This window comes from Struthio camelus, chromosome 12 (genome assembly GCF_040807025.1).
Source record: "Struthio camelus isolate bStrCam1 chromosome 12, bStrCam1.hap1, whole genome shotgun sequence".
Lineage (NCBI taxonomy): Eukaryota > Metazoa > Chordata > Aves > Struthioniformes > Struthionidae > Struthio > Struthio camelus.
In genome coordinates, this window is record NC_090953.1 from 17127176 (window position 1) to 17148558 (window position 21383).

Sequence of the window (21383 nt, forward strand, 5' to 3'; positions counted from 1 at the left end):
GGTCATCTGAGTAATCAAAATTGTTGTTGACTTCGATGAGCTTTGGATCAGTTCTTGAACAGACAGTCAGCCATCTTAGTCATCAAGCTACTTTAGTTTTCAAATATTGTTCATGTTAAGACATTTATGAACTAATTTGCTCTCAGAATTTAAAACTGACAGATGGTTTGACTCTTGATTTTCTTTTGCTACTTACAGCAAGAATTGCCCTGTCTCTTTCAACCAAGTCTGCTAACTTATCCAAAAGGTGGCCTCTTTCCGATGCATCCATTCTCCTCCAAACTGAACCTAGAGAAAAAGCAAGGCGAGCTGCTCTCACTGCTTTATCTGTATCAACCTGTCAAGGAGGAAGAAAAAACAAAGCATTGAGGTAAATAACAATAGAACATTACCAGGCTTATGAAATTGCTTGCTGTACACCCTCTTAGTCACATGATGGATATTGGAACTGGAATTAATACAAGAATTGTCCAACAGTGGTATTCTAGAATTGCTGCTTTTTGTCTATGTGTACATTTCTAATCATACAAAGGATGCATTACCTTGTCAGCTTCCTGGATCTCACAGATCTGCTCTCCTGTTGCTGGGTTATATACTGGGAATATTCTCCCACTTTCAGAATTTTGCCACTCATTATTGATAAAAATCTAGAAAAGGAAGAAAAAACATTGTAAAACTTCTCAATCCTTCTGCAGAAATAAACAGTAATGTATATAACAACAAACTTCTGGGAAGGTTGCAGATTCTAATAAAAAAAAAAGGTGAAACTAATTTATGTGTGACTGAAAATTACAGTTTTGATTCAAGAGTTCAGACTGAGGGTCAGCCCCTGATGTCTTTCTGTGTTCTGTGGCAGTGTCACTATGTCACTATAGGAGCAGCATTAGACTCTAAATAATTTGGTTAACAGTCAAATTTGATTCAAGCATTGTAACAAACTAAAGAAAGAAATAATGATATCAGAGCAAAAGCCTTGCAACTGCTGGAGTCAAGACAAGGGTTTGGACTAATCGGAGTCAAGACAAGGGTTTGGACTAATCATTCAATACCCATCTCAGTAAGTAAACATTTGGTCACTGATATAGCCCAGTCAAGGCTGAATAATCTCAAACATCACAGTTTTTCAATACACAGTCAGTTGATTATGGCTACACTTGAAGGCTTGCAGAACAGAATTAGCTTGCTTATCTACTTGGAACAATGGAAATTGTTAAATTCTCTCAGTGTTGACATCATTTTAATTGTCATGGGCAAATCAAATTTGAATTTTAGTAGTGTTGACAGCAGCTGTCTTGAGAGAGGTAACGACAAATGAGTTTATTTAAAGTAGGTTTTTACTGGTAGCTACACACATGTAAGTTAACTTTTCTACTAAGTGTCTCTCAAGAACAGGATGCAGTTATTTATTAGCAAATATGAAATAAGTCACTCTAGGAAAACAACAGAGTGAAAGGTTTTTGTGGTATTCAGACTTTTTCTGTCCTTGAAATCTTTTTAAGACAAAGGATGAAAGCATTCAAAAAGCCAGGCCTCATATTGGTTCCTTGGAGTTCATGTATCAGTGTTCTTTTATTGTATTCCATGAAATACAACTTTAAATGCTTAGGGGGAAATCCTGGCCTCATGGAAATCAATGGGAATTTTACCACTGACTTGATTGGGGCCAGGAGTTCACCCCTAGATAGAAGGAAAGTTTACTGCCCTTTCTGCAGTTTGGGTTGTTTTTATAGAGACAGGGACCTTTCTCTGATTAAAGCAAAGAAAGTCCTATACCCCACACAGGCCCTACAACTGTGGCTGAGCGACCCTTTGCAGGGGTAAGGAGTCCCAGTTCCCACCAGAGATACTCAAGTAGTGAAAATTGCCCTATCTTTTTAGATCACAGCTCCATAACAGGAATCAATGACATATATTTAAAACTGGCCCAGTTTTCTCACAGAACCACCATATCTTCTGGGACAAAAGTCTGTCCCACTGATGAGGCAGCCTAAACATCACTCACTTGTCCAAAAATGTGCTCTGTCCCTCTCCAGTCTTGCACTCTCTAGTCTCTTGCTGCCAGGCAATACAGAAGTTGTTACCTTTGCACTAATACACAGCTCAGGTCAACCATGATAACACAGGGAGACGATGGAAGAGAGTTTGCATGTGAGGACTATGCTGAGATGGTGTCAGATTGTTGGTTCTTTTGCTTGTTTGTTTTCTTTAGAGAAAAATGTGATGTGGCAAGGCCAGGACAATAGTAACAAAAAAATTATTTGCTTTTCATGTGGATATGAATAGAATGCAATACCTGTCTCTTCTATTCAAAGAATATGTATGATTATAGATCTGTTGCTGATTTTTCTAGGGTTGGCTCAGTACAATGAGGCTAGCAGCACCAGCCCACCAACTAAATAATTTATACCTTGAATATTATAACTTAAACATTTATAACTTTGCTGAAGACAAAAAAAAAAAGCATCAGTCTCAAAAGCTTGTGTGTAAGTAAAGAGGATCACCAAAACTTGAACACATCTGTAAGGGATGAAGGAGGGAAATGGAGGGATAGGCCTACCTTGCTGAGAAGAGACTGAGCTGGGGAAAAAAGACGGAAGCTATTTTAGCAAAAAAAAACCCAACCTAGAGAACTGGTTGTAGAAAATACAGCCAGAAAGCCCGAGATGAAACACTGCAATACCAAAGAGCATAAAGGGTCTGTAAAAGAAAAGAACACGGGGAGGGCACTGGGATGGCCTTGCACTTTAAAGAAATTGAAGAGATTGCACACTCATATTTGCACGTTAAGGTGAAGCTGCTTCCGTAGAATTTGCTGTTGCCAGACATGAGCTCGCTTAACCTATTCTCCATGCCGACTGGCAGCCATGTAGCTGTGTTCATCTCAGCAGGGCTTCTTAGCTCGGGCTCAGTGCCACACTACCTGCAGCGGCCTAGCTCAGCGCTGATTCAGAGCTGACTCATGTCCGGCTGGCTCAGGACATGGGCAGGATGAGCCTGTGTCTGTCTGAAAAAGACCCGAAGACATACCGGATTGTGCACAGAAACCAACAGCTACGTGGGCTTTTGCTTTTATGGATTTTTTTTGGAGCTTTCAGGGCTCCAGGAACCGGGCTGAGATAATAACTAAGTACTTGTGGATGGTGACGCAGGAATCGCACAGAGGTCGGGGGATGTGTCCTGCCTACAGGGTCGCAGAGCAAAGGGCACTTGAGCCCCAGCTCAGCCTCTGCCCTTCCCCTGGGCTCAGCAAGTGATCGTATCCCAAGCCAAGGCCTCAGCAGCCTCCTGGTCTTGGGGCAGGGAGCTGGGAGAGTTACAGGAGGCTCCCAGGGCAGAGCTGGGCCGTGCCCTGCTGCCCGCCGCAGCTCTGCGTGGGGCAGCAGGCTGGCTGAGGAGCAGGGCGCTGCCCACGCCTGAGCTTCCAGCACCACCAAGAAGCTGCTTTGGTGGTTTTTCCTCACTGCTGCCTGCCTGCCTGCTGCAGCTGCCGCCATTGTGTTCCCTCATCTCCCCTCTGCCTCTAGCCTCAGCCTGTTTTGGTTTGTGCTCTTCCACCCTTTTACTTTTTCTTTTTTGTTTTAGCTTTCTAAAGTAACCAGACCCAGGACTGCTTAACACACCATTTCCCATCCGTCGCTTTCTTTACATGCTGTATTTATCTTGAACCTGTCTGCGTACTGGGCCCATGGGCTGCGTCTGCCTGTGCTCTGCTTACGCTGCTTCACAAAATGAGGTAGTGGTCCCTGTTAGGACATTTTGGAGCTAACTAACTGGCAAAAAAAACAAAAAACAAAGAACCATCAGTATCATCTCTAGTGACTAACATCATAAGTGGAAATCCTCTGGTCTATCACTGTCACTTTTTAGACTGCATGTAAGTGAAACAAAGAAACCCTGCGCTCTGCGACCTGTGTATAAGGCTTTTCTGGTGTCCTTTCCACTGCCTGCAGTGGAGTTCATGCCACGCTCACAGTGTGGGGGGGTGCGCTGGCGAGGGCGGGAGAGGCCGGAGAAGAGCTTGCGGTTTCTGAAGCAGATGGCCAAAGGAGATGTAAGGATGTTTGTTTAAGGTTACAGTATGTACACAAACACATAGGTTCCCTGTGTGATCTCTATCTTGAAAGAATAAAACATTTTGGTTGGATAAAAGAACCTGAGAAGTAGAGGCAACAGCAGCATTTTTTTCTTGTTAAAGGAGCTTTAAAAATTTTAACTACATGCTGCTGGGATGAACAACTATCCTCAAATTTGCCAGTACGCAGGACATGTATATGTTCCTAAAATACATTTCAGCACAGGAATAGGAAGTAGTGCCCTGGAATTACAAAAAAGGGTTGCAATGCAAGTTAATTAGAACTATAAGGTGTATGATTTTATTGAGTGCTCCGTTTACCCCACAGTGTTTAGAAAAAGAACAGCAACAGCAAATATTTCAGATAGGACATAGGAAAGATCTATTTGGCATAAAGTTGGAGTCGAAGGCAAGAGAAATTGCTACCGTTAATGGTTAATGTTAGTTTCTTCCTGTTCCACTTTCTATAAACAAGGTATTGCCTATACAAGCTCATTACTGTAAACTGAGCACATTTAAATTGGCAGTAAAATCAGAGTATTTACTCTAGTGCACATATAAAGTACCTAGTCCCATGTTTTGGAACAGTTTCAAGTCTTGAAATCCAGCAGCTGGCGGCTTTACAAGCAAAACCTTACACTTAAATAACTCACTTTTGAAAGTTTTAGGTGTTCTGTGTCAGGTAGTACCATTCAGCAGATATTCCTACCACCAAGACTCAGATTCTTTTGCAATAAATTTGCATTCACAGGGGCTTTTATAACTCTTCCAGCACTACTGACTCCAATGGCTGTTGATTAAATGTATATATCCTGTACATTTAATCTGACTTTCATTATGGCCACTTCGTAAAAATGCCATGAAATGGACAAGCGATGACACATTGCAAGAACAAGGAATCCCTGCAAAGCCTCAAATTGGGTTTTTTTCCTCCCTTATTTATAGTGACCATTGTAAAGGCTAACTCTAAATCAGGGAGAATATTTGACAGCAAATGTTCCTATCTATGGATTATATATAACCCATCCTAAACACCAGATGAAAAAAGGATAACCCTAGAAAAAAGAAGGGCTCGCTTCCATGTAAATCATGCTACAAATTGGACAACACCCAGTGAGTTCATTGTTCAACCTCAATTGTGAAGGCTATTCACATTTACTATTCCCCTGGAATCAATGTTAATTAAGGCTGACTGAGGCTATAAATCAGCCTTTGGTTTTTACAACTTAATTCAGCATTAAGCATATATATGTAAATAAAAGGTAACTGATTAACCACTTGAGTTTTCCAGGAGTTACTGAGGTAATTTGTTTTTGTTTGAGTCCTAGTGTTACCTTTCGTGGCTTACAATAGGGAAAAGAAAAAGTATATAGTATGTCATGTATTTGCTATGCAGTATTGTGAGTAGTTAAATAATCTGGCCTGTTGGGTGCTATCAGCAAAACTGTGCCAAAATGGAAAGGGAAGAAGGGAACACTTGAAAAATTTTGGAACCCCCGTGAACCATAGTTTGCCATCTACTCCCAGTAGAGTCAATAACTGCAGTAATGTCAGACCAGTAAGAGAAAATGCAAACCCTCCTGTTTTACTGCGGTCCCTGCCAGTACAATGATTTGGCCAGCAACAAACCCAACTGGAAAAACAATCAAACAAGCAAGGAATCTGGATTTAGCTGTTGTGCAATGGTTTAAAGAGGGCACTAAGTCCATTTGCTCAGCTACAATGCAGCCCAGGGCCACAGGCACAGCAGGGCAGGAGCCGAGGCGCCGATTTGGGGGGGGGGGGGGGGGCGGTGGGAACAGGAGGTTTCCAGCAGGCAGGCACCTCACGGTGTAAAAGATGTGGCTGGAGCTCCTGGTTGCCCTTGGGAATGTGCCTGGGCAGTGCCACCGTTCTCCTGAGACCGCATCCAAAGGGTCCCTTGGTAATTTCTGCTCCTTTCCAAATGAAAGATGGCGACGGCGCAGCATTTTCCTAAAAGACTGCCCTCCTGGTAACGGCGATAACCTCTTGCTCACACACACATGTACTCACCACAGCCCTTCCGGCATTTATAGAGCTTGCAAGGTAACGGCTCCCTGATTTTTGCATGAGCAATCACTTAAGGGCCAGGTTCAGTTGCTTAATTATGTACAGCCACTGTTGACCTCCTTGAGCGTTACCTATGACTAATCAAGGAAGCAGTCTGGCCCATCATATAGGGCACATGACTGTTCAGATCCTTTGGGATACTGTAGGGCACTGAACAGTATAAAAAGGCCAAAAAAAATCCAAAGGTATCTTGTAAAAATTTAAGTTAGAGATTCTGCTGCTGTGAAGTTGGAAGGAAATCATATATTACATTTTACGTAAGACCTGAATTTAAAAAAAAACACTGCGCACTCAGTTCAATAGCATTTTTTGATGCTTATCACTTTTGAAATTGAGCCAAGAGTAAATGTATTTCACTTAAAGCAAAGCAAATTAAGCTTGGCAAATAAACAATTACACTATCTTGCTTAAGTAGCCATCTGTCCCAGTTGGCTTGCTAATAATTACCAACTTAATGTTCATTTCAAACCATACAGGTAATTAATTTCTAAAATATGAGTGATAAGCATTCAGACAGAAAAGGATGTCTGCAAAACCCAGCTAACGTGCAATTCAATAATAACAAAATTTAGAGCAGAGAGAAAACAGACAGGATGTTCTGTTTTCATTACTACTGAGGCAGTATGAGAAAAACATCTTTGTATGTGTGTGTTGAAATAAATATAAAAGTAATTAATTAAAATGCAGCACAGAACTAACAACTCCTTTGCAGCTCTCAGTTGAGTGAGATTTGGTTTTGTTGCACTACAGATTCCCTCCGATGTTTACCCAGGGGCTAGCCCTGGCTTTGGAAAGCAGAACTGATTTTTAAATTCACTGGGGATTCGTGCATGCTTACTGCCTCTTTTTTTTTTTTTTTTTTAAACGTCTTCTCTAAAAATATACTGAAAAAATTTGGTTTGTTTTAATTCAGAAGAGCAATCAACACAGGTGGCAACAATGTAACTTTTCATTTCCTTTCTTGAAACTGGCCTGAAATGATGTGCGAGTGAAATGATGAGCCCCATTCCTAATTCGCGCTTGCCTGGTGATGATGTCAGCAGACATGTTCTGCAGGCTCCCCAGCTGCCTAAGGAAGTGCTTCAGCCAGTGGACAGGCAGTGGCCTAGCGTTCAGCTCTTTGGAGGTGGAATTATTTTCCCATGGATTTAATAAACAGTGTTTTTGTACTTTTGCAGCTCCAGAAATGTTTTTTGGTACAGGAAGAGGATTTTTTAACATCCAAATAATAATGGCTTCCCACAGGAGATATGGTTCTGGATGAATGGAGGAATGAATGGGAATTTCCTAACTCAATTGATTTAGTAGCTGGTTATAGTTTCATTCCATCAAAGTGATCCTTTTTTCATATGTGGCTCTCTCCTCAGAGACCCTTTGACGTTAAATCTGCAAGGATGGGGGAGGGGGCATCCGATGCCAAAGTAGTTTATAAAAGAATCACAGCTGTTCAGCCCTCCGCATCTTCTCATCGCTGGAGGCATTAAGAAATGCATAATGACGCTCTTTTGTGGTGGGGGACACAACAATTTGGGAGGCACGCAAAAAATCCAGCAGCATCATTTCCCTTGGTAAATATTTCATAACATCACAGATACCGGGCACCTGTGCCTTAGTCTGGTCAGGAAATTTCATATCCTTTCCCATCTCAACAACTTCATTTCCTCTGCTTTGGAAACATTTCAAGAGCCCTAACGATCAGTACAATTGCAAGGGAACGAAGCAGAAGGGATTGCCAGTCAGAGGTGCAGCTTGTTTATTTTCTCAAGCTTTGTTTTCCTTCACTTTTATGGCTGCCTTGATACAACAAATCTCTCGCATGCTAGCCCGAGTGTTGTGGGGCACTCCTGGGACTGACTGGGAACCAGCAGCTGGCTACAGACTCAGCGAAACCAGGTTTGCAAGCAGGCATTATGAAAGCAAAAGCCAACCCCAGCAGCCTGGTTGATGGCTGGTCAGTGACTGATCAGCAACACCATTTGATTTTATTTTTAAACGGGGGCTTGTTCAGGTGACCAGTAAGAGCGGAGAGCACTTTGCTGGCACGCCACAAATCACGAGCAATGGGCCAGTGACTTTCATGCCAGCCTCCCCAAATGTTGGCAGTGCAGAGGCCTGTTTCTGAAGGCAGGCAGCACCCGAACCTTTCTCTGGGCAGCGCCAACAACGGCACCGCTTGCCGACGACACAGCTACGTAAGCCGAGGCGGGCTGCCTGGCTCGAGCATCCAGACGCACACGGTTATCGTGTTCAGCCTCGTTACCACAGGTAACGTTACTGCTGCAGGAGTTACCCAGGCTCTGGCTCTTGCAAAGCGACGCCTTTCAAACATGGCAGGGCTGTAGCTGGTTTAAGAAGAGAGGCAGTAAACGGCACGCTCAGTTTAATCCTGGCAAGCAAGCGCCTGTGGCTAGAGCTGCTTTTCAGCCACTAGAGGTCCCATCCCATCCCCATAAAGTTGATAAGAAACCAACTGGTTTCAGTGGGAGCTGGATCAGGCCCTGGGTGATGGAAAGGTGGCTGTGGGCAGCAGCCAGAGCTGGGGGATGGCTGTACCGGGAGATAAACTTACATCACTGGGGACTGGCACCAGCTCCGAAGTCTATGAAGGCCAAACAAAAGCAGAACGTGTTGATTCTTCTTTGGATGTTTCTTTGTTAACGCTTTAGTTCATTCTGGCTTCCCCTCCCCCCCCCCAAACAAAAAAAAAAGATTTGGAAAGGAAGAAGTCTTTTCTGAAGCTGCGTGAGATGATTATTTTTTTCAACCCTCGTTTGAACCCCAGAGCAGGGAAGGTAATGACCTAGCCTTTAGACAAGGTCTGCCATAAATGTGGGTTTCCTTCATAAACTCAAGGTTGAAGTTTCACTAAAAAAAAAATCTAGAGTCTAAAATTCAGAGTGTACTGAGAGAGCTGGAGAACTTTAAACATTTACAAACATTTACTACAGCAAGAGGATCAAAAAAGTGGAAATGGTCAAGAAATGCACAAAAAGCGAAAGCAGCGAGCCCAGTTTCGCTGTCAGTGCAGCAGTACCTTGAAATCTGGTTGAATTAGGGTTATGCAACCTGGGTCATGTGCCAAGGGTGCGTGGCTGGATGAGATGATCGGAGTATTTAGCTTTTCTGGATATAACTTCCAAGCAGCAAGGCCTGAGCCAAGCCTACTGAAATTAAAAACAGCCCTTGACATCAGCAGAGTTTGGATGACAAGCCAAGTATTTAAAATAGGTGACTACATCAAGCTCTCGGTGACGTCTCAGCTTGTGTAAATGAAATCACACTGCAGCATGGCAGACGTGAAGCTGGAGGAGGACACGCACCATCCAGCAGGTCAGGGACGCGTGTGAAGCAGAAGCTGGGTCTCCTTGCGGTCCCTGTGGGTCAGCGGCGAGAGACGCGCTCCCACAGGGCGAGACCCGCACGGGAGAGCTGCATCGCCCCAAAGCGCCTGTCTCCCGGGGACCGCCGGCCGAGCCCCCCGCGCCGCCCCTCGGCCGAGCCCCCGCTGGGCCAGCCCACAGCCAGGACCCGCTGGGCAACGGGAACCTCCGGAGGGGAACCGGGGCGAATCCAGCTCCTCTGAGCAGCAACGGGGATCAGAGAAAGGGCTCGAAGCCTCCTGTCAGGCGGCTGTGAAAGTGGAATGTAACATGATTTTTCTCCCCTCTGTCCCAAACCCCTCAGACCAAATGTTTGACCTGCCTATCTTCCTGTCTTAATTAGTCTCCTGCCTTTCTGGGAGTCCGGTCTGTTCTTTTGCAAATGGCAGCACATCAGACAGGGGGAAACCTGTCATGTTTATTTTCTAAGCTGTAGGGGGCACCCATTTGAAAAAACTCCCAGCTTATCTAAACGTTTTTGTTTGTATGATTTTGAGTTTTAGGAGGTTTGAGTAATTAGTTGAGGAGATTAAATAAGTCTTAACAACATGCAGTAGCATGCTTACTTTACTCGTGTTTTTTTTTCCACGAGTATTTCCTGCACAAAACTCAGGCTGCCAAGCAGTGATTACACCCTTTTCTATTTTAGTTTCTCACTGTGCCGCATGCTGATGTAGCACCCGTTATTTCAATTCAGTATCATTAAAGGGATTGTTTTGCTGCTGGTTCTTCAAGAAAATTAATCCAAAAAGAAAAAACTTCAGACTGCATTGTGTGTTGTATACTGTAACCATCACAAACATCTGGTTTCTTTTGGCTGTCTTATTACAATCTGTGGAAAAAAAAAAACTTTAATTGCAGCACACAAAGGCTTTTCTCAAAGTAATTTCTACTTTTTCAATTAATGAAATTTTTCTGCTGTTAGTAGCACAATACCGGAGCAATAACACTTTCCCATAGCCCAAGTAATATTTCATGTATTCCTAAGAAACTAAGTTCCTAAACATCAGTCATCCTTTCACTTGTGGGGCTCTCTTTAATTGCTGGAAAAAAACATTCGCTGCCTTGCTCTGCACTGCATCAGCAAACATTGCTGCTGAAGCAAGGGTGCTAAAAATTAAGTGTGCTCTAGATTTCCATTGAGAGCAAGGAAAAGCCATCACGGAACAGTTTGGGTAAGGAGGGCAATGTTTTTATGGAGCACGACCATCTACTTGATTGCATTTGCTGCAACTTAGAAATGAAATAATGAAAGATTTCTAAAAATCCATTCAGTCAGGAGTGAAGGGGAAAGGAGTATTTGTTTATAGAATCAATTATTGAGCTGTCACTGGGCTTTAATGAAGTTGTGGCTATTAAGAACTTGATCCTGGAAACCCTTCCACAAGCTCTCATTTAAGGCTGTGGGAATGAGGAGGGGTTTGTACAAACAAGTCTAATATTAATCTGTATAGTTTTCCTGTGTTTTGCATAGTTTATGCATTGCAGGTCATGTGTGTTCATTATGTATAACAAAAAAACCAGGGTGATTTATTTATTTCTACATGGGAAACATGTTCTGCCATTTGAAAGATTGTAGCAGATCGCTTGTAGATAATTATTTGCCATTTAAAACGTTGTTCATCACCAAAGAACAAGGTCTCGCTTACACATTAGCTATGCTGCATAAATATATACTCCTACTAGGATCACAAATACTGTAGGCAACAAAGAAAAATATGTGGACAAGTTTATTTTGACTTAAAAGCCCCATCTGAGAGAATTACTTTATAACTACACATGAGAAATTGCTGGAATGTCAACTTCATTTGCAGTGGCCCCTTATGGCCTGATCACCCTCCCTGGCACGATAAATCACTGGCGAGATCCTTACCTTAACACGTTTGATCTCAGCTCAGCAAGACTTGGTTTTGATGTGAAGAACTCCAGATCTGTTAGGTCAGAGACAAATAGCAGAGCCACTGACCTGCAAAGTGCTAACTCTGTATTAGACCCAAGTGAGCAGCCCTAAGCTCCTGGAAAGTTTGCCTTCACTTCTACTCTGCTAGCATCTGAATATTTTCAAATATTTCTGTTAGAACATTTTGCTAAATGTCGCCAGTGACATCTCCTTTGGTGTCATTTCACACATACAGATTCTACAAAAAGTAGAATAGAGGAATATATAAAAAAGCCGATAGCATGAGAAGCATTACCTTGGATAAACTGTTCTAATTGTCTACACTTCGGAGCTATGTGAAATCAAACTGAATATTTATCAGTTTGTTTATTTAGTTTGCATAAAAGGTTTGCACTGTCCCTTCTACCTAAGCCATGCTTACTAATACATATCACAAATAATGATATTCACTAGTACATTCATTAAGGTGATTGCAAGTGACCACATGTACCTGTGTGTACATATAACTGCAGACTAGTCCTAGAAAAGAAAGATCCATCTTATAAAGTTTGCATTCAAAGTCTAAACTTTCACAAAGACCAGAAGGTGCTCTGCTCAGTTTTGCAGCCTTGGCCGCAAAACTGTTCCGTATTATCCTGGTTAAACGGTCACTTATCTCTACGGCAGTAAGCAGGAGTGTTAGTCTACCAGAAAATTGGATGTTCTTAATGGGCTTTGGGGGAGAATAGCTTTGCATCATCAGCATTAAGTTAAAACACATTAAGTACCCACTTACAACATAGGGATTACCACTTATGACATCTTTGGTGAAAGCCTTTAAAACAAATTGTTGTGTTTGCTAGAAGAAGCTGTGGGATAACAATTCCCAGAAGTCTAATTTACACACCCTTTTTGCTCTTCAAGAAGACGCTAAGGAGCACAACACGTCTCCTCTTATTCACTACCACTGCAAAATGCCTCAGGCTGGAAATGGGAACTATTCTTTTCAATAACGAGGCTTGGGAAATCTTGGTAGATTTACTTCTGGAGAAAAGAAACTTTTAGCTAAACTCCTTTGCCTCAGAGTTCAGTTCTGATCTCTCCTCTAGTTCTTTCAGTTGGTTAGCCGTTGATTTTGCATATACAAAATTGGAACAGGGCATTTGACTTTCTATTACTCATAAAAGAGATTGGGAAGAACTGGGCTTAAGCTGTCAAAGTATCCTGCTGAGCCTGGACACCTAACAAATTTACACCCCAAAGTACACTGTGGTGCTAAGACTAAAATTGGATGTGAAGTGTTCTTGCAAGAGCTGATTACAGTCCCAAGCAAATAAAACACTTCTGGGTATAGCAAAATACCACCAATATTTAATAGAGTTTAACATTTTTATATATGATTGGTGAGCTATTCCTTATAGAAATGTAGGCCTGCATGAAAAATGAGCTCTTCTATTTACCTTTAAATAGAAGCAGACCAGTAACTTTGAGTGTGTAAATTAAAAACATGACCCTCACCTTTTGCCGAACATGCAGCATTAAAAACATGGACCAAAGCAAAAGCAAAACCTAACTATGTAGAAATTTCCTTAAATGAGCCAAGTAGGTTATAAGTCCTGTCAATTAAAAGGCTTCCTTAAAAACAAATGTTTAAATATGTAATTCTGAGACTTCTTCCACTTCCTTTAAAATTCATGTTTCTCTTCCTCTTTCTACCTGACTCCCCTTCTTCTCTGCTGGAACCCCTTGTAATGGTAGCAGAATGTGGGCAAACCTCATTAGTCTCCCTGCTGTTTACAGGACAGGATGTATGCTCAGTGTAGCAAACACAATGACACACGATCACTAAATGGCTAAAACCACCATCAAGACTTAATCTGAGAAATTTTTCACCCAGACAGTACAAATACTATCAGCACGTAAAGGCATGAAAAGCAACATTAATTACAGCTAACATATGTCGTCCAATGCCTAGCTTTCTTTAAGGAGCGTATCAATAACTAGCCATTTGTGAAGGTTAATTTGATGCAACCTTTGGCTGTTATCTGGTATAAGATATGTCGCCAATTCAATCCATTAAGTAATAACTGAATTCTCATGGGACCTAGCTGAAGTCAAATGTTGTTATTCCAGGTTCACTGCTCTTAGTGTCCCTGAGGACCGTTTAGGCAAACAGCTGGAAGAGCTGACTACAAAGGGTCTCAGTCACAGGGAACCACTCCAGGAAATCAGGTAAAGGCTTCTAACCAGGAAATCAGTTATGAAGGATTTGTCCTAACGCTCCCTCTAGGAGAGAGATGAAGTGATACAGCAAGAGCCTGAGCACATTTGTGTTTCAGCTAGAAGAATTCAAACATTAAATCAACTGTCTTGGCTGTTACAAAACCAGAGCAAAGACTCACATTTCCATCCATCCATTCCATCCATTTCTAAGTAGAACTTGCAAAATATGTACACTAAGAGGAAAGAAGAAAAGACAGGAGAGACTCAGCAATTCTGTTAAGGCCATGTGGAAGAGGTACCCAGGGCCTAATGAAGAGACCTAATGAAGCCCTTTCCCCAAGGGGACCCTGCACAGTGCTGGATCGGTTGCTGGGCATGTTCTGCAGCGGGCTCACGGCTGTCACCTAAAGAGCAGGGCCCTCCTTCTCCCTCTGCCTTTGTTGAAATGCCTTCTGAAAACAAAACCTTTGAGAAATCCGAACAGAAAAAATACCAGAGGCAACAACCTGGATTGACAGCGTCCTCTCCATATTGCACCAAAGGAAATATTCCTCATCCTAACAGAAAAGTACAGAGGGGAGTAGCTTCACGGGAGCTCGTTGCGCAGATCGATCTCGCAGCAAGGAGGGCATCACCTCTGAGACAGCACTCGAGGGAATTATGACAGAGGCAAGCCCACACAGAGCCCGTGCTCCAAGTGACACGGAAAGAGAGCAAAGAGCATGAAGAAAGGGCTCTTGTCATCCATACTGTGTGCACATATGTAGTTGAGCCTACAGGAAAGTGTATAATTAGTACCATATATAATTGTTCGCATGCATCCACATATAAACACTGGCTCTGAAATTCATCCATATTTCCATTTCCCAGAATAGTACAGAAAAACAGGTTTCCTCTTCTAGTAGTCTGGCTGGTTTAGCAAGAGATCCTGACTCTGACACTGACCTACTGTCTGCCTTTGAGTTAGTCATGGTTACACTCCCACAACTCTGAACTTCCCCATCTGTGAAGCAGCCTTGTTACCAGTTTTACAGTGAGGCTGACTCAATGCTTTCTAAAAGCTTTGCTGGAAGGAGCAGAATATTATCATTTGCAGTGGAGTGATGCTATAGCTAAAAACGTCTTTAGCAATGTAACAAATGTATTTTAAAATCACTGTCAGAGGGCTGAAACAGCAAGGCTAGGTCATCATCAGCACAACCAAGGCATGTAGCGTTGCAGCCTCTGACCATAATTTTAAACACACAAGTGAGAAATCAGAGGCTGATTTTCACCTCTCAGCAGAACAGCATCAGACAGAAGTCACAGAAGAAGAGACTGTTAAGAAGCTGTGGTAAGGAAAGTGTGATTAAGACAAGAAGAGGAAGACCGACAAAACATCATCACTGATGGAAAAGGGAGTGAAAGCTTAGCCAGATCTACTGAAAAAAGCTTGTGCATGTTTCTTGAGGCTTGCTCAGGGCATACCAGTACAGGATTGCTGCAACCATATGTCACAGTTGAAGAAGTAGGAGAAAATAAGATAACCCCCTTGATCTGGAAAGGCAGGTGGTAATTTCTTGATGAGCTTCTTACCACTCAAGAATGGACTCAAGCCATTTCTGTTACAATTGAAAAAGCACATGAGGAAACAGAAAACATGTATGCTATGGTACGCTGGTAAGTTCTGAAAATACTCAGTGGAATCAGGACAGTGCTTTTATGCCCAGATGTAAAGAACATTTGGAATAAACTCCAATTAAATTTCAAATTACAGACTGAGGTCATTGCTTAAAAAAATCCTATGCATCCAACTTTCAGTTAGATAAATGCCTTTTCACATCACTTTGACAGAGTAAAGAAGTATTAAATCTATTTCAGGGATTTTTTTACATTGGCAGAGTGGCAAATAAGAACGAAGTGCCATGCCGTGAGAAGTGCTTTAGTGATTGAGTTGAAAAGCCTTTATGGGTCTTTTCAACTAATTAAATCACAATTTTCATCTAGGTCATCTTACAGTTAAGAAGTAGAAGCACAAGTGCCAACAAACCAGTGTAAAAAACCTAAACGCAAAAGACAGCTGATCTGGACTATATCATGGTGAGAAAAAAACTAGCGTTTTTGAACATAAGGGGGTGAGAAGTATCAGTGGCATACCACGAGTTCTAGCTATAAACTACATAGGGAGGACAAGTCAGGCTGTAAGGACGGGGGAGTAGCTGTGTGTGTGCGTGCATGTGTCAGTGCGTCTGTGTGAGGAATCCCATGGATAGTCCGTGGAAAAGAAACATGTGGGAGGGAAAGGTGTAATGCAGACCCATGTGTGTAGAGTCAGCGTATATCATGAAGTACACATTTAATAGCAAGAGCAAAGTACTGATTTCTGCATCAGCACAGCAGCGGTGAAGTTGGAGTGGAAAAGGAACAGGAAGGCAACAAAAAGACTAGTGCAGTAGTAACCTCATATTAGTTCAATGAGAGCTGCACTGCGATAGTGTCTTTGAGAACACGCAGTTCTCTATCCTAATCTAAACAACATTTGACTTAGTCCTGTCAAGGACTAAAAATTGTGTCTGAACCCCTGAGAAATGGTTACCACATAAATAATTTCAGCTTCATTGCAGGAGAGAAATACATGAAGAAGCCCTACTCTCTGGGATACTAAACTTCAAGAAGGGGATTTTTTTTAAAAGAGGAAGTAACTTAGAAACTCCCTGCTTGAAGTTAGGAAATTAAAATCCATAGAATCAGCATGGAGGCTTAAGAATGTGAAAGAGTCAAAGAAGATTTGCATTCCCAAGGCTAAACATGGGAAGCAGAAGCAAGAAAATAAATGGGGTGGCTAAGCAGAAAGGTACAAGAGAAAACGTAGGCCAAATAAAAGAGCTTATCTTAAAACGGTGCAAAACACAAAATTAAGATTTGATACTAAATGGTCTGAAAAAAAAATACCAAAAATATAAGACAAATAAAACAGCCAAAAGAAGCAGAGGTTAAGTAAATAAACAAATACAGGTTTCCCATAACAACCTGGCATGAAAAACATAAATAGGGAGACTGAAGTTATTTCCAGAAGGGCTGCTCATCTGGGGAGTCTCAATTTGGCTATGCCAAAAGTAGATGACATTTCTGGCCAAAATTTATGTGAGTCGTAGGGCCAACAAGGGAAGCAAAGCAGAGTCACTAGTCTGTACATTGGAAGGTGACAGCTAAAATACTTGTTCTGGGGACTCATCTTTACTAAAGATCTAATATCAATTATACACCAAAACCATGCCAAAGACAAGGGTGCTTCAGTCCCAACTACAATGCAAAGAGTTGAAATGAAGCTCCTGCAAGAAATCCCAAAGGCTAATGCACCTTAATTCTTCTCAACTCTCAAAGCTGAGGCGTCAGGAGTAATTGCAGAAAAAATCACCAGGATATGCCAGGGTAGTGCTGAGGACGTACTAAGCGGTGTTTTTCCCACTGAACCATGAGGAAACAAAGCCACAGCACAGACCTGCAGGGACCCTCCAGGTGGAGAGAGCAAATTTTAGGTGAAACGTAGACCTGAGGCTCTGACTAGCTGTAGTCACTTTAGGCTAGATTGAAGATTTGCTGACATATTCACAAGAGGATAATAATAGCTTTTATACGACAGTCAAATAATGCTTTGGATGATGGCATCCCACCTTCCTAAAATCTGCCCCAAGCTCCAATGCAGCCAGCACACTTCACTCCCAGCTGACTCCCAGCTATAGTACTGAAATACTGGTAAAGAGTTCCCCTTTGGAAGTAAATTAGTTTCATTTTAGAGTGAAGCCTTTACCTAAGTAAGTACGTGTGTTTAGAGAACTTCCATAAGGAAAGGTACTTTCTGATAACTTGAGTCAAAACTGAGCGGTTTTGTTTAATCCTTGCTAGATGAGCAGAGAACAGCACGAGGACAGTGTCAGCCTGGCATCCTCTCTTCATCCGAGCTCAGCAAAGGGGCTTCAGCCTGCTGTTGCACTTTCTATGCCTTTGCTACCTTCCAAATAGATTTCAAGTAGCTTAATTTTGTATATCTGAAATCCACACGGAAATTAGCAAAATATATCCTTTCTGTAAGCGTAACACCTGCCATATGCCTCTCCCAAGCTGTCCCCGCAGATTCCCTTTGGGTTTTGAACACAATTTAGAGTCTTGATTACCTATGAAGCCCTCACAGGTTTCAGTTCTATACACTGTAGTGGTCACTGTGCGCCCTGTGTTTTAACCTCCAGCTGAGGTCAACTGAGATTGAACTGACCTTAAACGTTTTCACTTGGGTCACAGAATTTGATGTGGATGGTTCTCAGCTCTGAAATATTTTCCCACTTCAGTCCAACAAAGCTGGAATGTATTACGTTTCAAGTCATAAGGTAAAAATCTAGTTCACTGGGCTCTCTGGGAAAGGAACTGACTTCACGTGAACAAGAATGAAGTCCTTTTTTTCTTTTCTCTGCCAGTTGGAGACTATTTCAGCAATGCTATTTCAGCAACACTTTGATGTGGCTTCATGTATCATATTTTTAGTAATGAAATGCTCCTACATTTAAAGCTTAGTTACACTGCATTACTTAAAATTGATGTGTCACACTCATGTCACAAAGGTAGATTGCTATTAAAAGTAACAGAAAATCTTGGTCAGTAGAAGTATGTTTTTTGACTGATTCTGAAATAAGGAACTTGTGTTTTGGGAAATATCTATTAAGTGAATACAGTCAGAACAGGAATTCCTCTATTCATTTTAATTAGCATAAAAGTAACGAATGATTGGGTCCTTACATGACAATCATTTTTTAAACTTCATCTTTCTCTATGCAACAGCAAGTCTTTGAATACCTATTTATGCTACTTTTTTTTTTTAATAGGGAGGCGCCATCATTTGTCTGAGCATTCCTTACCAGAGAAGTGCACAGAACTGCAATTTTCTGAAGAACTTTTTTTAAACTTTACACATTTTATGCTTATCTTATATTCACACAGCTTCCTTATAATGCTGTCTCCATATAACTGTACTATTTGTTTCTCATTTCTTTCAGCTTAACTACAGTTTAATGCACACTTCTTAAGTTTCTAATAGTGGATTTGTTGCCATGGCCTACATAATCATTCCTTTTCCTGAAAAAAAAAAAAAACTTATCCTTTTGGTTACTTTTTTTCAGAGATTGAGTTCTACTCTTCAAAAAACAAACAAATAAAACGTTTAAAAGTGGAGAGAATGAAATGGCAAAATGTTACAGCTCATTCTTAGGAAAAATAGCTGCCAAACTATAAAAGAAAAAATGCGACTTTATGCAGGATCTGATTAGGAATTTATGATATGGACCAACGAACTCATCTTTGTCATTTATCTCTGTAAACCTGTGAGATTTCTTGGAAGATAGTTAGCCAAATGAGGGGCTGAGATGAATCAGTGGATATAATTTATTTAGACTTTAAAAAGGCTTTTGATGATAAAGTCCTTAGCAAGAGGCTATTAAGGAAAGTTAGCAACCATATGGTGAAAGATAAAGTCCTGCCATGGATTAAAAAGTGGTTAAGAGATAAGATAAAAAGACTGGAAATAAATGGATAATTCTCCCTGGGAAGAGGTTAATAGCAAGGTGCCCCTTCATTACTGTGACTAGCAATCGATATCTTGGTTCACCTGCTTTTGCAGATCGTTAATATTAAGATACATAGCTTGCAGATAAAAATAGACTAATCAGAGTACTGGAGAAAATACCATTAGGATTGAAGTTAAAGGGTGTTTGGGCAAATCCAGGGTAGATGATATTCACTAGAGATAGCAAATGCAAAGAAACGTGTGTTTGGAAGGAAGGGTTTAACTTACAGATACTGGCATGTTCCAAATGACCTGCAGTTTCTGCGGACAGCTTCTTGAAGGCACCTGTTAGTACACATTGTGAAGAGGAGAAAAGAACCGGACACAATGGTTCCATTGCGTGGGGCTCCCAGGAACAAAGCAGTTCATGGTAGCAAGTAACTTCAAACTGGCAGAGCCCACTAAGGCCTGTGGAGAACAACTTTGCTTTGCCGCAGAGATGGACTACCTGACTAGAAATTGCCAAGAATCTTTGGACTAACTGTTGGCAATTTTTAATCAGAAAATATGGATTCATCAAGACAGAAATTTAATATGGAAATGTAACAGGTTTGATGAGCTTCTATGGGAAAAGCTTCTGAAGGATGAGATGGAACAGAGAAGAAAAAGAGAGAATTTTTGTCAGAAGCAATGTGTGTGTTCAAGATACATATCCCAAGTCAACAGTCCAATAGCTAGGGTCAGTATAGGCAGCTAGAGATCTTGGATCAAATCCTTGCTTGGTCTGGCATCTTCAGTATTCTTGGAGCAGAGACTTGGATCCTACTTTTCCCATGTGTCTGAGTACTGGGCTATCAAGTTGATATCTCTCTCATATAATAATAAATATTTACAACGAGTGGATTACCCAACAGGAGAGAGTGAGAGACTCTCTCCAAGGATGGCCAAAGACGCTGCTGGACAGAATTCAAAACTGGGATGCATCCACCATCAGAAAGTAAGGACTTATACTCAAGTTCCCACTCTCTTTGCTTCAGAGGAGGGATATGAATTTGGCTCTTCTCCAGCTTAGGCAAGTGCTCTGCTCACTACTGAACTTCTGGCTATGCTGGTACGCAAATAAATATATACATCTTTTATATCAGGAAATTGGAATCACTGACATTTTTGCAATACAAGAAGAACATTTGTTGCACAGCTCTATCTTTCAGTATATCATCTGACCTTATGCATTGGACAATGAGAAGGAAATTACCCCCAGCCAGCAATATGCATTACAACAGCTTGCATCTTCCTCAAAGTATGCAGTCCTGGGCATGGTATGAGGTCACTACTATAGTAGCTACCTACTCTGTTATCTAGTAGTTATCTACAGCAGTTCTCTAGTAGGTACCAGTTTCAGCATGGTAGTTTCTGCATTTCTAAGACTCTCAAAATAAATATGGTTATAGCAGATATATTGGAGTAGGCAAAGGCAGAAGATTAGGTTGTGGATAAGACTACAATTGTTTCTTGATCCCTCATACAAAATCTGCGTAAATTTGGTTTGTGCAGGAGACCTTAAAGGTTTGGGGAGGATGAAAAAAATCCTATATTCAGGCTATTCATTGGAAAGAAATGCCTAAGTAGTTTGCTATTGCTATATGGATAGATGCACTGTAGTACTAACCACAATGTATGCACACACTAGAAGAGTTTAAACTGCAGCTTCACACAAAAGTAAATCTAAGTACAATATATACCCTAAAACTTACATATGATGATACAGAGGGACATATCAAGTGTCAGCATTAGATGCTGAAATGTTCCACATAGGAAAAAAAGCAGCTAATCTATTTGTCCTCTTTTCATGTAACCATCTCTCTAATTTTCTCTGCCCCATCTTTTGCATCTGGACAGCGCTCACTGAGCTGATCCAAAAGGCTAGCTAATTTCTTCAACTCAAGTATCAGTCACTGAATTTTACTTCAAAAGACAGACATGAAAATAGTGACCCCATTTAGGGAAAGGCAGGTGGGACTAGCATTTATTCTTCACTTGCCTGAGTTCTGCCAAAGTTCTATCTTCAGTTTAAAAAATGACAAAGATTCTGCTCAATTATTCTAAATAAAACAGATGTCTTGCCTCCTATCTGAATTTCAGTCTAGAATTTTATCTGGGAAACACATGCAGGAAATATCGGGGAAGAGAATTTGTAATAAAGTC

The 21383-nt window shown here is 41.4% G+C and overlaps 1 protein-coding gene across 5 annotated transcripts in view; it reads right to left on the bottom strand.

Moving 5' to 3' along the window:
- ALDH1A2 (aldehyde dehydrogenase 1 family member A2) overlaps positions 1-21383 on the bottom strand; it is a 93306-nt gene that overhangs the window by 41874 nt on the left and 30049 nt on the right. For all 5 annotated transcript variants that reach the window (XM_068959113.1, XM_068959114.1, XM_068959111.1 and 2 more), the window contains 2 exons: positions 543-647; positions 197-337 (listed from right to left, as the gene is read on the bottom strand). In XM_068959113.1, coding sequence (XP_068815214.1) covers positions 197-337; positions 543-647 — 246 coding nt within the window. The remainder of the gene's footprint in view (positions 1-196; positions 338-542; positions 648-21383) is intronic.